The sequence below is a fragment of the Trachypithecus francoisi genome, unplaced genomic scaffold, assembly GCF_009764315.1.
Source record: "Trachypithecus francoisi isolate TF-2019V2 unplaced genomic scaffold, Tfra_2.0 Lachesis_group10, whole genome shotgun sequence".
NCBI classification, from domain to species: Eukaryota; Metazoa; Chordata; class Mammalia; order Primates; family Cercopithecidae; genus Trachypithecus; species Trachypithecus francoisi.
In genome coordinates, this window is record NW_022681455.1 from 128,747,591 (window position 1) to 128,763,831 (window position 16,241).

Consider the following 16,241-nt stretch of genomic DNA (forward strand, 5'->3'; position numbering starts at 1 on the left):
TCTGATTCATTCACTCACTCATTGATTCACTCACTCACTCATTCACTCACTCACTCACTCATTCACTCACTCATTCATTCACTCACTCATTCACTCACTCATTCATTCACTCACTCATTCACTAACTCATTCATTCACTCAATCATTCATTCACTCACTCATTCATTTGCTCACTCATTCAGTCACTCATTCACTCGTTCACTCATTCATTCACTCATGCACTCATTCATTCACTCATTCATTCATTCACTCATTCACTCATTCATTTACTCATTCATTCATTGGCTTTTGCCTTCATTTCCTCCTCTGTAAAGTAGGGAAGATTCTAGGATTCCATCATACATGATAATACTCTGTCGAGCTGCTGTTGACACAAGTGATGCCCTTAGAGTGGCACTTCCATTGCTGCAGGCCAAGCTCCCACCCCAGGCCTTGCCAGCCCCATGTGAGCTGTGGCATCTCCTGGGGATGCTCACCTGGGCAACTGATGATGCCTCACAGGCTCCTGGGGCATGTCCTCTGCCATCCTCACCTGTCCTGCCCTCTTCAGCCTGCCTAGTTTAGGTTGACTGTGTTGCAGCGGTACCCATGGGCTGGGGGTCTCCCTCTCTTCCTCATCTCCCTGCTGCCCCATGGCAGGACTCTGCTTTACTTACAGAATATCACCAGCCCCAGTGTATTAGTCAGGGTTCTCCAGAGAGACAGAACCAATGGGATAGACAGACAGATAGATAAATTAGAGAAAGAGAGAGAGAAAAGAGATGATAGATAGATAGATAGATAGATAGATAGATAGATAGATGATAGATTAGAGATAGATGATAGCTAGATAGGTAGACAGATGATAGACAATAGATAGATAGGTAGATACATAGCTAGATAGATGATAAAGTATAGAGGAAGAAAGATGATTGGTAGGTAGATGGATGGTAGGTAGATGATAGCTAGATGACAGATGATAGACAGATGATAGATGAAAGACAGACATGTTACCACATGGAAAGTCTTAACTTTGAGTGGTCCAGGTTCTTGGCATGTTAAAGAATTGAGCAAGACACACAAACAAAGCAACAAAAGAACAAGCAAGTGACTCAAGAGCCCTGATGACAATGTTCTGATGACAATGTTCAGGCCAGCCAGAAATCTCTTACATATGTATTCTCTTTTTAAATACAGGAAAGAATTATGTATAGAGGACATGCACATATAGATACACATATGTATGCCACCTACTAATTTATCTGGAATAATTTTTATATCAGTGTATATAGCTCTTCTCTTCTTTTAGAGAAATAACTACAAAATATTCCACTGAAGGCAGGGCACGGTGGCTCATGCCTGTAATCCCAGCACTTTGGGAGGCTGAGGCGGGTGGATCACGAGGTCAGGAGATCAAGACCATCCTGGCTAACACAGTGAAACCCTGTCTCTACTAAAAATACAAAAAATTAGCCGGGCGTAGTGGCGGGTGCCTGTAGTCCCAGCTACTCAGGAGGCTGAGGGAGAAGAATGGCATGAACCCGGGAGGCGGAGCTTGCAGTGAGCCGAGATGGCGCCACTGCACTCCAGCCTGGGCAACAGAGCAAGACTCCATCTCAAAAAAAAAAAAAATTCCACTGAAATATGTATCATAATTTATTAAATTAGTTCTCTTATAGATGGTGTACATAGCTCTTCTTTTAAAGAAATAACTACAGAATGTTCCACTAAAATAAGTATCAGCTAGGTGTGGTGGCTCACGCCTGTAATCCCAGCACTTTGGGAGGCCAAGGTGGGTGGATCACTTGAGGCCAGGTGTTCAAGACCAGCCTGGTCAACATGGTGAAACCCCGCCTCTACTAAAAATACAAAAATGAGCCGGGTGTGGTGCCGCGCACCTGTGATCCCAGCTACTTAGGAGGCTAAGGCAGGAGAATCATTTGAGCCCGGGAGGCGGAGGTTGCAGTGAGCCCAGATCGCACCACTGCACTCCAGCCTGGGTGACAGAGCAAGACCCTGTCTAAAAAAAAAAAAAAAAAAAAAAAAAAAAATATATATATATGTATATCATAATTTATTAAATTAATTATAGTGTTTTTCCTTTTTTTTTTTTCCTGAGACAGTCTTGCTCTGTGCAACCTCCGCCTCCCGGGCTCAAGTGATTCGCCTGCCTCAGCCTCCCAAGTAGCTGGGATTACAAGCATGAGCCACCACACCAGGCTAATTTTGTATTTTCAGTAGAGACGGGGTTTCTCCATGTTGGTCAGTCTGGTCGTGAATTCCCGACCTCAGGTCACCTGCCCACCTCGGCCTCCCAAAGTGCTGGGATTATAGGCGTGAGCCACTGCGCCCAGCCAGAAATTGAAAGTCATTTATAAATGCACTGACTGCTCTCCATAGTACTCCGTGATGTCAAAATGATACACTGTCCATGAATATATGCTATTTTAGGTGAAAAAATCAAATAGCAAAAACTTGCAATGGACAAAATCCTTGAAAACACACGAAAGTTTCTGCACAAGTTTTGTTCACAGTAATTTCTTTTGCTGAGCCACTGGACTTTTTTTTTCTTCATGGTTTGTGTTTTACTCTTTGAAGAATGCTTCTAAAACATCACACTAAGTCAATCTGAAAGGTAAAGTTTAAAATCTTTTTAAAGGATAAGTTATATGTAATGACTGTTCACTCTACAAAATCTTACTCTTAGGGCTTATGATACACCCAGCCGGCAGGACCACCCAGGTTTTCCAAATAGCCAGTTACCACTTCTCTCTTGTCTGCACAGATTTCTCATTAGCTGTCTTCTGTTTTGTTGTATGATCTCTGAGCCCCCTGCTGTCTCTGAGCGGTGGTCAAGCTATCCTCTGTTCTTCTTCCCTTGCTAATTTCCTGGGTTTTCTTCGTGTTTTCTGGCAGGCAAGTTCTCATTGATTTCCACGGGCCATGCCGACCCCTGACAGAGCCTGGAAGAGAGCGAGTTGGAAAAGCAAGGGCTCCTGGCACGCTGGGCTACTGTCACTGCCACTGGATTTTTTATGGGTCCATTTCCTGCAAGTGTTTTTACTGATTGCATGGATTTGTACACCTGTTTCCCCCACCAGCTTCATAGCAGCAACTTCTCATTAATAAGGACTCGAATGCCCAGTAGCCCCTGTTGAGATGCTGATCAGCTGTCTGGCTTGGGCGACTTGGATTCATTGCACCAAACACAGCCTCTCCTGGGGAGTTTGCATCAACGGCTGCTCCCATTCTCAGACAGGACAGAGCTGCCGCCCGACAGAACGTCAGTGCTGACGTCAGCATTCACGCAGGCAGGAGGAGAGCCCTGGGGGACCCTGCTGGGGACCGATGCTGTTTCTGCTTGCACACACCCAGCTCTTCTCCCTGGCAGCTGCTGGGTTTGCTCTGGGAGACCAGCCCTCCCCACCCGCCCTCCATGAGGCTGGACCAGGCTGACCCTTCCCCCGGACATGTCTCAGGACTGGCCACTCGGAGTGATGGTCATTGCCGGGTACACAGGCGGGCCAGTAAGCGTCGCCCCGGGAGTCTTGCTGGAATGATGAGGAAAGAGATCCTCTCTCTCCCAGGGGATGGCTGAACTGGAAAAACCTGTTGGTAGTTGCTGGGACCCCTTCGGGAGATCCCGCTCAAGAATGGAGAAAAACCAGCCAGGCGAGGTGGTTCATGGTATAATCCCAGCACTTTGGTATGCCAAGGTGGGAGAATCACTTGAGCCCAGAAGTTCTCGACCAGCCTGGCCAATACGGTGAAACCCTGTCTCTACTAAAAAATACGAAAATTATAGCCAGGCTTGGCGGCAGGCGCCTGTAATCCCAGCAACTCGGGAGGCTGAGGAAGGAGAATCGCTTGAACCCGGGAGGCGGAGGTGGCAGTGAGCCAAGATCGCGCCATTGCACTCCAGCCTGGGTGACACAGCGAGACTCTGCCTAAAAAAAAACAAAAATGGGGAAAAACCAAGCCCAAAGATGAGAAGGGCGGGGTGGAGAGAGAATCAGAGAGAGAGTCAGAGACAGAGATGAGGGAGTCTGTGCGGTGGACTCCCGGGGGTTTCTGGAGCCGGTGAACCTGGCCCCAGTCCTGGAGGGGCAGGCTTTGGTGTTTTCAGAGGGTCTCACATCAGCCCAGATTGAGAACCGACCATGAAGGCTGCTTGGCCGTATGTTCGTCTGGACAAGACAAATCAGTCAAAGTGCTAGGCCGAAGCAAGGTCTCTCTCTCTCTCTCTCAAATGCATGTTACTACGCAGAGAGTAAGGGCCTCTGTGACCTTTACAAATGGCCTAGCGCACACACGTGTAAGTGGCCCCCATATTTGAGCCTTGCTGACCCACTCTACAAGGGAGGAAGGTACAGGAAGCTGAGGTTGTTTCTCCAGTTTCAGAGGGCACCGTATCCACACAGCAGTGACTGGGTAGGGTCCTGGTCTCTCTCGACAGCCCAGAGTGTGTGGCCTGTCCCTGGAGCAGGTGGGATCCATGCCAGGTGGGGCTGAGTGGTGCTGATGGCCACCCCCTCCTGTCACCTCTGGATCATCATGTTTCCCAATGGGGTCTCCTTTCAGGGCTCTAGTTCACCCCAAAGCTGACCTCTTCCAGTGAGACCTTCAAACCCTTACGGTGCCCCTGCATGAAGTGGCAAAGTTGGGGGGGATGGGGAGAGTGGGGGGCGAATTACAGAAGGAGCCCCCCTGAGGAATATTGCAAAGATGTTTTTTCAGGGACAGTCCCCACGACCATGGGCGGTGGCCATGACGTCTGGTTCCCCACCTCCAGGAGCTGTGCGTCCACCATCCAGTATGGCACCCGGACACCCCTCTCCCTTGGCCGTCCCCAGCACTGGACTCATGGGCAAGTCCCGTGGATTTCACCCCATGGAACCTCTCCAATCTGTCCACTTCTCTTCATCCTGTCCGCACTGCAGCAAGCCTCTGTCTCTCTCTGTCTCTCACTTGGAGCCTGCCACAGTGTTCTCCACTGCTCTCCCCAAATTCATGCAGGATAATATATTCCCTCCCCGCATTCCTTTTCCAGGGCTCCAGCCAGACAGGCTTTTCTTTTTTTTTTTTTTGAGACAGAGTCTTACTCTTGTTGCCGAGGCTGGAGTGCAGTGGTGTGATCTTGGCTCACCGCAACTTCCACCTCCCGGGTTCAAGCGATTCTCCTGCCTTAGCCTCCCGAGTAGCTGGGATGACAGCCGTGCACCACCACACCCAGCTAATTTTGTATTTTTAGTAGAGATGGGGTGTCATCATGTTGGTTGGGCTGGTTGCGTACTCCCGACCTCAGGCGATCTGCCCGCCTCGGCCTCCCAAAGTGCTAGGATTACAGGTGTGAGCCACCGCGCCTGGCCGCCAGATGGACTTCTCAAAACACAAATCTGATCCTACCCACTCTGGCCCCAAACTTTGCGAAGTCTTCCCCGTTGCCGCAGGAACAAGACGACACCCTTTCCTCGCTGACAAGGACGCGGTTGCACCTTCACTCCCTTTGCTGCCACATCTCAGCACCTGCCTCCTCTCCTCTCTACCCCCACTATGGCTGTGTGACCCCAGGTGTACCACTCAACCACTCTTATCTTCCCGTTCTTCACAAAGAACCGGGACTACAGTGAAATGTGCCCGGCTCATGGCCACTCAGCCCGTGGTAACATGAGCACATCTGGAATCAGACCCTCTACTAAACGCTTCATCACCTCCATGCCATGGACCCCTCCCAATATCCCTGTGAGCTGTGAGATCTGAACACCAGTTCCCAGAGTGGGAAGCCGAGGCTTGAGAGCCTCAGCAACTTGCCAAGAGAAGGCTCAGACTCTGAGCCCTGGCCGGGCCAACTGCAAGTCCTCACACTTAAGGGCAGCCAGGCTCAGCGTCCCAGCATTCCACTTGGCCTCCTAGGCTTTTCCTGGGCCACTGAGTGCATCGTGGATAATTTCTCTTTCTCCACCCTAGTGACATTTTCAGAGACAGGAACCATCAGAAGGTTTCAGAGTTTTCTTGACGTGGGTGTTTCGAGGTGTTGACGAAAGGACCTCTGTGACCTTTACGAATGGCCTAGTGCACACACGTTAAGTGGCCCCCATATCTGGTGCCACACAGGCCAGAGCGCACTTCCCGCTCCTCTTATAACGCCCTCACTAATGTGACTGTAACTTCATTAACTCCAGGGGACCAGATTGGATCCTTGTACCGACTGGTAAGTGAGCCTTCACTATAGACAGCTGTCTTTGCTGATGACTAGCTACTTCACTTTAAAAAAATTACAGTGAATCAACTATATGCCAATATGGAACAGTGTCTTCCTCTATTTTAGCTTCCCGAGCAGCAAAATAAAAACTAAATCAGGCCGGGCGCGGTGGCTCAAGCCTGTAATCCCAGCACTTTGGGAGGCCGAGGCAGGTGGATCACGAGGTCAGGAGATCGAGACCCTCCTGGCTAACACGGTGAAACCCCGTCTCTACTAAAAATACAAAAAACTAGCCGGGCGAGGTGGTGGCGCCTGTGGTCCCAGCTACTCGGAGGCTGAGGCGGGAGAATGGCGGGAACCCGGGAGGCGGAGCTTGCAGTGAGCCGAGATCGCACCACTGCACTCCAGCCTGGGCGACACAGCGAGACTCCGTCTCAAAAAAAAAAAAAAAAAAACTAAATCAAAACCATCAAAAACAAAAACGTGTAGTAGTTCATGCCTGTAACCCTAACATTTTGGGAGGCTAAGGTGGGAGGATCACTTGAGTCCAGCAGTTCAAGACCAGCCTGGACAACATATTGAGACCTCTAACTCTACAAAAAACAAAAAAATTAGGCAACGATAGTGGTGCGTGTCTGTAGTCCTGGCTACTCCGGAGGCTCCGGTGGGAAGCTCACTTAAGCCTGAGAGGTGGAGGCTGCAGTGAACTATGATTGTACCACCACACCCCAGCCTGGATGACAGAGCAAGACCCTGATGCAAACAAAACAAAACAAAACAAAACAAAGCAATCAACAACTGCAGCATAGGCACAATCATAGCTTTGATTGGCTTCATTTCTGATCATGACCTAGTCAGCAGTGGCCTTCAACAAATCTCACTGTAGCTTGTTGGATGGTCACAGATAGATTCACCTTTGCCCCCAGGTTCCTTCTCTCGTCCACTCACACCTGTTCATGACGCTGGGCCCAGCATTGCACAAGGCCTGGGGATAGGGAAAAGGCAGCTCCAGACACAGACTTGCGGATGTTCTGAAATAATACGAACAACATCACCCTAAGTTGGTCTGTTTTCGAGCCAGATATTCAGGCATGGATGCTAAGAATTCTTTTTTTTTTTTTTTTAGACAGAGTCTCGCTCTGTCGCCCAGGCTGGAGTGCAGTGGCGCCATCTCGGCTCACTGCAAGCTCCGCCTCCCGGGTTCATGCCATTCTCCTGCCTCAGCCTCCCAAGTAGCTGGGACTACAGGTGCCCACCGCCTCGCCTGGCTAATTTTTTGTATTTTTAGTAGAGACGGGGTTTCACCATGTTAGCCAGGATGGTCTCGATCTCCTGACCTCGTGATCCGCCCGTCTCGGCCTCCCAAAGTGCTGGGATTACAGGCGTGAGCCACCGCGCCCGGCCTAAGAATTCTTACATGGGCAAGTATTAATATTTGAATGCAGCCGTGATTGAGGTGGAGGTGGAGACAAAAGGCGTGTCTCCCTAGAACATGGTTTGTCCCCACTGCCGGAGGGAATATTCCGTGGCAGCTCCCGCATGCACCTTTTCCCTCCATGTGAGTGGACTCCACACTCTGAGCAAGGTGTTCTGTATTGCAAACTCGGCTTGTGCCTCTCTCCAGCCCCGTGGCCTCGCTGGGCAATTTTTCTCATCTCTTTGGAGCCGATCTGCATGTTGAAAAAGCACAGGTCCATCTTCAGATGGATGGACACCTGCCCCAGTGCCGCCATTCTGTCAAGGCTCCTCCTTGGAGTGTCCGTAAGTCACTTTTACTGTGAAGTAACCCAGCCACCGGCCTCAGTGGAACCTCCGAGCCTAATTCTAGAGGAGACTTTAACTCGGTAAGGTTGCCCAAGGTCGCATAGCCCATGACTGCGCCAAATCCTGTTTTTATTATTGGCAAAAGGGAGTTGGGCAGGAAATTCAAGGTAAAGCATTTTGTTTTTCCCAGTGAAAATAGCTCCCTTGTTCTGTGTTTGGGAGATCAAAGGCTTTCTTGCTCATTGCAAATAATTCAGAAAACAGAGGGAGTATAAAGAAGAAAATGAAAGGCAAGGTAATTCTAGATAAGCAGAGGGAGATAACCAGGAATGACGTTTCTGGGAATTGCCCTATAGTTTGGGAATTTTTTCCTATGATTAACCAAAAATGCACATTTATTCTACATAAACGATAACGTGTGCACATTCACGCCATCACTTTTTTTTTTTGAGACAAGAGTCTCGCTCCGTCGCCAGACTGGAGTGCTGTGGCGCGATCTCGGCTCACTGCAACCTCCGACTCCCGGGCTCAAGCGATTCTCCTGCCTCAGCCTCCTGAGTAGTTGGGATTACAAGGTGCGCGCCACCAGGCCAGGCATAATTTTTGTATTTTTAGTAGAGGGGGGGTTTCGGCATGTTGGCCAGGCTGGTCTCGAACCTCTACCTCAGGTGATCCGCCCGCCTCGGCCTCCCAAAGGGCTGGGATTACTGGCGCGAGCCACCGTGCCCGGCCGCCATCACTTATTTATATTATGTGTTACCTGTAGGACACATCTAAGACCATAGTCACTGCTGCGCGTGCTAACTCCTGCGCGCGTGCACTCAGGCCCCTCTGGACAGACGCTGGGGACCCCTGACCACTTATGTCTGGGAAAACGCCACCAAGCGCTCCGGAACCTCAGGGCAGGATCCGCCGCAGCAGCAGGCAGGACCCGCTGGGGGCGCACAGCCCACCTGAGACATTGTAACTACAAGTCCCAGCAACCCTTGGTGCGGGGACAGGACGGACTACCGGAGTCCGGAGAGACTACAAGTCCCGGCAGGCATGGCTCAGACGAAGGGACTACGAGTCCCCGAATGCATGGCTCCTCGCTTGCGCAGGGCACCCTGGGAGGTGTAGTCGTTGAGGGAGCTAATGCCTATTCATTCCGTCTCAAAGAAGATGCAAATTCCTCACACGGTCCACTGAGGCGATTTTTCTCAGGCAGGCCACGGGCCTGGGCGAAAAACGGGGAGAAAAAGCCCTGGGAAGCCGGTACCGTCGCGGAAGAAGGCCGCCTGCGCATGCTCACCGGGAGGCCGAGCGGGAAAAGCGCGCGCAGCTGGCCTCGCTGTCTGCAGGGGGGCCTCGCCCCAGCCCCGCCCCCGGCCCCGCGCTCCCGGTGAGCCTGCGCGGAGGGCGGGGGCAGAGCGTCGCGGGGAGGGGCTCGCGGCGCCTGCGCAGAGCGGCGGCTTCTCTCGCGAGGACGGACGCCATTATCGCATCTCCCCGACAAACACCACGAGAATTCCGCAGCCCACACGGTAATTGCAGCTCCCGCAGCCGGTCGCGCCTCCGCCTCCCCCTTCCCGCGGGGCGAGAGCGAGAGCGAGATCTCCCTCCTCCCTCCTCCTCCCGCCCGCCGGGCCGCCCGCGCCGCAGCCCCGCCGCCTCCAACCACCCGGGCCGGGCGAGCGCCCCCCAGGCCCCGCTCCCCGTCCCCGGCCGCGCCCCGGAAGAGGGGCTCCCGCTTCCTCGCTTCTGCACCCCCGGCCCCGCCGCGCCCCGGCGTCCGTTGAGCCGCGGCTGCCGCAGCCCGGCCCGGGGGCCTCGCGCTCCCGACCTCTGCCCCGGGCCTCGTCCTGCGGGAAGGACCCGGGGCCACGGCGGGGAGACTGGAAAGGCCTAGAACCGCGCCCGGGCTCCTCTGGGGACCGAGTCTCCCAAGGGGTCGCTCCTGCCAGCCAGCCAGGAGCGACAGGCACTCTTTTTGTGCCTCCTCCGTGGCTGTGGACTGGAGCCCCATAGCCCGGGACTCGCACACGCAAGTCTCTGGCGAGGCAGCGGAAGGGACGATCCCGGGGCGACCGCCGACCCCGGCGAGGACCCCAGCCCGTTCCCCTAGGGGCCCCGCTGAACGAGGACTTCGGGGTGCCCCCTCCCCAGCACGTTTGTGCGATTTCTGTGATCTAGTCCTTAAAAAAGGTGGCCGTTTTTTTTTTTCCCCAGGATGCAGAAAGTAGATGACATTCCATCCACACTGTGTGAGCAAATTGGAGAGAGTACCTTGATAGAGGACTGATGTTTTTCACTGATGAGATGGTAGGGATTGCCTTGCTATTGGAGAAATACATCATCCCTGAAGAACTGTGAGCAAGTGGAGCGAGTGTGGGCTTTGAAGGGTAGCGAGCTTGCACCCTGACCGGGGAGGGCACGGGTCACACAGTTGTTGATGTGGAACAGGTAATTGCCCTGTTTGGAGTTGCCTGTTCTGCTCGGGAATGTACTCCAGGGCCTGATGGCGATGGCAGAACTATAGTAAACAATAAGAGGAGGCAGTCGTAGGGGCCACTTTTAGCTGGAAGTTCTTGGGGGACAGAAAAATAACTTGGGAGTAGTGAGTGGTTCTGAGTAAGCTTAGGAAACATCAAAGAAAAACTGGATCTGGTCATGTAACACGCAGCTCGCAAATATCCAGTGCTAGAAGAAAACAGCAAAACGCGGTAAAATTCTGTATGTAGGTCCACTTCGCGTGTCTGGCAATTAAAAGAAGAATATATTCTTGCGATGTTGGATTCTGTCATCATTGGCTTTAGTATTTTTATTTTTTGGAGATAGGGTTTCACTCTGTCCCCCAGGCTGGAATGCAGCGTGGTGATCTTGGCTCACTGCAGCCACGGCCTCCCTGGCTCAAGTGATCCTCCCACCGCAGCCTCCCGAGTAGCTGGGACCACAGGCACCACCACCCCTGGCTAATTTTTGTATTTTTGTATTTTAGAGGGGGTTTCACTTGTTGCCCAGGCTGGGGCTTTAATCTTTTTTAAAAAGAGCTTCCATTTGTGATTCCACGCCGCGTGGGGGCAGCTCAACATCTCGGGTGCTTCACCATGACCCAGGAGGCAGAGGCTGCCCCCACTTTATAGATGAGGTGGCCAGGCCCGCAGACACTAAGGGACCTGCTCAGATGTACAGAGCCAGGGTTCAAATTCATTCTGTTTGAAGCCTATGTATTTAGTATTTTAATTAATATAATGTATACAATAGGAACATCAATTAAAGACTTAACAATGAAAAGCAGTGGTCCCCTGCCCCACCTCTCAGCCCCATTCTTCAAAGAGGTTTACATCTTGAGTGGTTTCTTTAGGTCATTCTCCATAGCTCTAAGTAAGCTGATCTTTCTCCTTTTTTTCCTGAGATAGGATCCCCAGATGTTGGCCAGGCTGTACTTGAGCTCCTGAGTTCAAGTGATCCTCAGCCTCCTTAGTAGGTGTTAATACAAGTGTGAGCGACTGCACCTAGTTCTAAGCTGATACTTGGTTTTACACAGCCTTGACTTTCTGTTATGATGGGGTGATGGAGCCATTCTGTCATGTCCCACCTCTTCTATCCCCTGGACTGTCTGTGTCAGGCCTATGTAAATACTGTTCTCTTCACAGACAAATTGTTTCTCTTCCTGTACAGCGTATTTTTTTTCTGTTAGTCATGGCTTTTCTCTTGGCACTGTCTGTTCCCATCGACTCCTTACATTGTTTTAAATGATCTCAAGGATAGTGTCAGGTCCCCTTCCTCCTTCAGCCCCTAACCTTTTTCTCATCTGGATGGGTTATTCTTTAGCCTGCAGACGAGCCAACCTGATACTTTCCTTTCTTCTACGGCTGGGTGTGTTCAGGAATATATTCATCTCGGCTTTGTTCATTTCCACAGGACCCTCTGGCAGGTGCTCTTCCTCTGTGGAGAGCCTTCTCCCTCCCTGAACGCTCTTGGATCCTCTCTTTGGTGTTCATGACATTTTACCATGTGCTGAGGTGTGTGGATTCCTACTCCGGGGACTCTTTGACTCTGGTGCCTTGCCCTTCAGCTCTGGGCAGTTCCCTAGTTCTATCTGAGAAGTTCTTCCTCTCCAGCTCTGCTCTTCTGTCTTAGGAGTTCCTGTTAGTTTGTGATGGACGTTCTAGATGGACCCCTGGAGTTGCGTCTTTATCCTTCCTTCTGTGTCTTGTTTATTCTCATTTCTGGGAGAGGGCTTTAATATGTCTTCACAATCAAATTTTTAATTTCCAAGCATGTATTTGTTGTTCCTTTTTCATAGTAGCTTATTGTTTTACAAATGCCTCATCTCCATGACTCTAAGGAAACTAACAAGGATTCTTTCCAGTTCCTCTTTGTTCTGATTTCTTGTTTCCACTAATGTCACTTAAAAAAGAGTGTTGGCTTCTTGCTCTGTATGGCAAGTCCTCCTCAAATACTGATATTTACTGTTGTCTGAGGCAGGAGGAAGCTGGCGGAGAGCCCCGGGTCTGTGGGGTGCTTTTCAAAGAGTCCAGTTTTCCCTCGGGTGATTGGGAACCTGTCACTGTGGGACCTGGAGCGCCATCTTGCAGATACTCTCTCTGGGCTGCTCCGCTTCTTTGGGAAGCCCCTTTGCTGGCTGTGGGGGAGTTCGCTCTCCTGTGTGGGACCGACTTGGCAAGTGCAGATTTGGCCTGTCCGCAGGGCTCTGTGAGGCCTGGAGCCCCACGCCTGTGCCACTGGTGCTTTCCCTTTGCCCTGATTGGGTTCTCTGCATCTGTCAGGAGTGTGTTCTTTCTTGTTGGTTTATAACACTCTATTAAAGATGATGTTAATGGGGTGGGAGGAGGTCACCCGTGTGGCCAGTCGCTCCCCTTGAGCAGCAGTTTGAAAGCCCGTTCTATTCACCCCGCCTTCCCGCTGCCTCGTGGCCTTGGTAATTGCCCACAGTCGATGGGATGAGGTGCCAAGCCACTGTTCCACAGCTGCCTGCAAATTGCGGCGTGGGCTGGTGGCTGTGGCCCTGTGGCCTTGGAGGGCTGCCAGCGTACCTGGGCAAGGCCTGGCAGACCCGTATGGAAGCAGAGACCCTGACTTTGGCTCCTCGCTGGGTCAGTGTGCCAAGCGGGCTATCTGCCCTGCTGGTTTCCAGGAGGGCCTGCAGTGAAGCAGTGGCGAGCGTACTGGGAGCATGATCTTGCTGCCTGGTAGCTGACTGTCACTGGGAAGTTGTGAGTGGTGAGGTGGGCTCTGTCTTCTGTCTGCCAGAGCCTTGCTAGCAGAGCGGTCCAGGGGCCGGCAGCATCCATCAGTGTCACTTGGGTATTGGTGAGAAACACAGACTTTTCAGACCCCACCCAGGTTCTCATGCAGAATCAGACTGCAGCTTGGTTAGCTTTTAATTTTCAGGTAGTTTTTGACTTTACAGAAAAGATGGAAAAAATATTTCACTGAGCTTCCCTGTTCTCTTCATCTGCTTCCCCAAATGTTGACATCTTATGTAACCAGGCGTCTGTATAAATACCAGAAAGTTCACAGCTTTATTGCCTAAATGACAGACCTTATTCGAACTTCGGTTTTGCACCAGTGTCCTCTTGCTGTTTTGGGATCCCCTCCGGGACCCCACACAATGTCCTTCTGTCTGTGATATTTACTTAGTCACAAAGTATCTCCCCCAGGATGTACATCACAAAGGGAGAAATAAAATTGTAGCCTCTCGGTGGAAAAACCCAGCAGATATTGCATGAAGCAAGTGATCAGGGTAACACCATCAGTCATAAGATGTTGACACCAAGGACCCAGTGAGACACATCACTTCTCTGGCAGTGTTGCCAGAAATGCAGTCTCATCATGAGAAAATGCTGCACGCAAACCGAGGGATGCTCACCGCAGTCCTTGCCAGTGCCTCTCAAAAGTGTCCGGGGCTCGGAAGACAGGGAGGCTCAGAATGTCTTGCGGGCAGGTGGCTAGGTGATGTGTGCACCCTGGTCCACACGGAAGGGCTTCCCTCAGCCTTGAGGGAGGTGAAGGAGTAGGGGCTTGGGGGCTCCAGGCACAGGTGCTGGGCGGTGGGCCTCAGTGGTCTTGTAGCTCCCGTGTCACGCTTGTTAGCCTTTGGGTTCCTTGTCTTCGTTGATACTGTACAAATCCCAAAAACTCTGGTTATATGATTAAGTGATTTGCATGACATGGCGTCGCAAGGCTGACTTGAAAATGTCCGTGTAACTCACAGCACCAGTTTAGCACTGAAATCTAGAGAAATTAAACATTTCCTCATTTGGAAGGAAAGCCTTCTGGGGGAAAGTAAATTCGAGGGTCTCAATGAGAATGTCTGAGATGAAAGCTTTGGAAAGCCCTCCCTGTGCCTGAGGTAGATAAACATCCATGTTTTCTCTTCACACGGGTGATGGGGGTGAGAGGACGACATCATTTGGCTTGGTCAGCAGAAGTGCTCTGAACCATCCGGAACTTCGGCGGCTGTGGGAAGGAGTTTCAGGAGGTTGAAAACATGATTGGGTGGAATTGCACTGTTGCAGTTTGCTCTGAAAAAGCTACGCTTGTTTTGTTCGTCAGCTGCACCTGGGGCCCATCAGGCCTGCAGGAGAAGAATGGGGCCAGCGATTGGTACACGGCCTTCCCGGCCGCAGAGCTGCCTGCGTTGGTTGTCATCGTAGGCAAGCTCAGGTTGCCGTGTCTGCACGTCCCGGTGGGCTCGCCTGGGACTCCCCTTTGTCCGCTGTACAAGACTCGACTCTGCCCGCCCCTTTGGGAGACAGGACGCCTCCATCCTCAAGGAGTAGAGAAACACTCTCCCAGCCTCCATCCTGACCCCCACGCAGGGGATGAAGCGCGTCCCAGACGCCCCCTCTCGCGGGTGCCATAGGTCTCAGAGAGGAGCACCCCGGGGCCTCTGACAGGAGCCTGTGGTGTCTTTGGTTAAAATGTGTAGGAAGTGTGAACTCCGAAGCTGCCAGCAGATGGCGGGCCGAGATACTGTGAGGTCACATGAACTTGATGCCTGTTGTGAAAGAGCCGCTCTGCCTCTTTCGCGACTACACTCAGTCAAGAACCATCCAATTTGATGAAATGTTTTGGATTGTCACCGTCCATGGTGGAGCAGGCTCCAGGACTCGCTGCTCCCATGTGAGGTGTCTCTCTGGGGAGGGGGTCAGTGGTGATGGAGGATGCCGCAGTGCTCCAGTCGGGACCCACAGGTTACCAGCTTACAGCGTGGGAGCTGTGGAAGGATACATGGAGAGGAGGCTCCGGTGAAATACCTGGGAAAGCTGGGCAGAATGGAGCGGGGGCGGATATTGGCCATGGTCACCTCCCCTCTTCTCGTCTGTGCCCACTTTCTGTCGTCGTTGAGACCAGATCCTGTGTGGACCGGGTGGGCCGGTGTGGAGTCCTGTCAGGCGACCTGGGGCGGTTTTGAACCAAGCCCACGGAGGCCTGCAGCAGGGCCCTGTGCTAACAAACCTTTCGCTAATAACCAGTTGCCTTCTGTGTCTGAGAGAAGGCCGTTGTGGCCTGTAGTGATTTTCCTTTTCCCTCGAGATGAAAAGTGATCAACTATCTGGAAGCAAAAGTTAATCTTTCTGAAAGTAGAAACGTGTTTGCATGGAGCCGGGAGGGAGGACTTGGTGCGTGCTTGGCATTTCCTTGCTGTGTGAATGCACTTCCCGTAAATGTGACAGAACGCCTTCACCGTTCACCAGAAGACGCGGCAGGGGGGAATTGGGCCATGGTCCCTCCTGTCATCATGGCACGCTACAAGCTCCGTGGGTGGTGGTGGCCAGGGTGCGGACAACCACTGCCAACGCGTATCCTCATGTGAGCTCAGCTCTTGTGTCGGCGAGAGCTGGGGTTGGGTCCCTGAGCAGAGTGTCGCCACCGCCAGCCAGCATTTTGTGCTGGAATGCTTCCCTAAGATTCAAAAAGTTCACACCCTACGCGTTTTTAGACTGAATCTGACACAGAAGACTGGGTGCCCTGTTTCCCAGCTAACAGTTGTTGTGGCTGTCAGTGGGCAAACACAGTTTGCAATAATTGCCCTGTTGTCTCATAATTTCTGGTTCTCCTCTTTGTGGTGTAGGTCATGTTAGGTGGTGGTCCTTGGTCACTTGTGCCACATGCCCTCGTGTTCTTGAATTCTGAGTCCCTAGAAACTGGCACTGGTCTTATTTGAATGCATTATTTTTCAAACTTTGGGTCTGAACCCAAATCAATTGAGTGGGCCATGGCCAGCATTAAGAATACTGGGTAAAAAGGAACGTGTCTTGGATAAAAAGGAGCGTGACTCGGAGTG

The 16,241-nt window shown here is 51.8% G+C and overlaps 2 protein-coding genes and 1 pseudogene across 26 annotated transcripts in view; 1 reads left to right on the top strand and 2 right to left on the bottom strand.

Annotated features, from left to right (window-relative positions):
* CA5A (carbonic anhydrase 5A) overlaps positions 1 to 10,297 on the bottom strand; it is a 77,229-nt gene extending 66,932 nt beyond the window's left edge. Inside the window, exon 1 of the mRNA XM_033219308.1 lies at positions 10,211 to 10,297. The gene's annotated coding sequence lies outside the window, so the exon portion shown is untranslated. The remainder of the gene's footprint in view (positions 1 to 10,210) is intronic.
* Positions 2,739 to 2,924, bottom strand: LOC117088627 (annotated as a pseudogene).
* BANP (BTG3 associated nuclear protein) overlaps positions 9,329 to 16,241 on the top strand; it is a 127,987-nt gene continuing 121,074 nt past the window's right edge. For 6 of the 25 annotated variants that reach the window (XM_033219287.1, XM_033219295.1, XM_033219292.1 and 3 more), the window contains exon 1: positions 9,329 to 9,468. Coding sequence is in view for 13 of the 25 variants with exons in the window: in XM_033219278.1 (XP_033075169.1) it covers positions 14,939 to 15,076 (138 nt within the window). In the remaining 12 variants the exon portion in view is untranslated. Of the gene's footprint in view, positions 9,469 to 10,153; positions 10,247 to 10,267; positions 10,388 to 14,328; positions 14,857 to 14,895; positions 15,077 to 16,241 lie in introns of those variants that run through there. The other 19 variants (XM_033219279.1, XM_033219280.1, XM_033219277.1 and 16 more) reach the window with 11 other exon arrangements.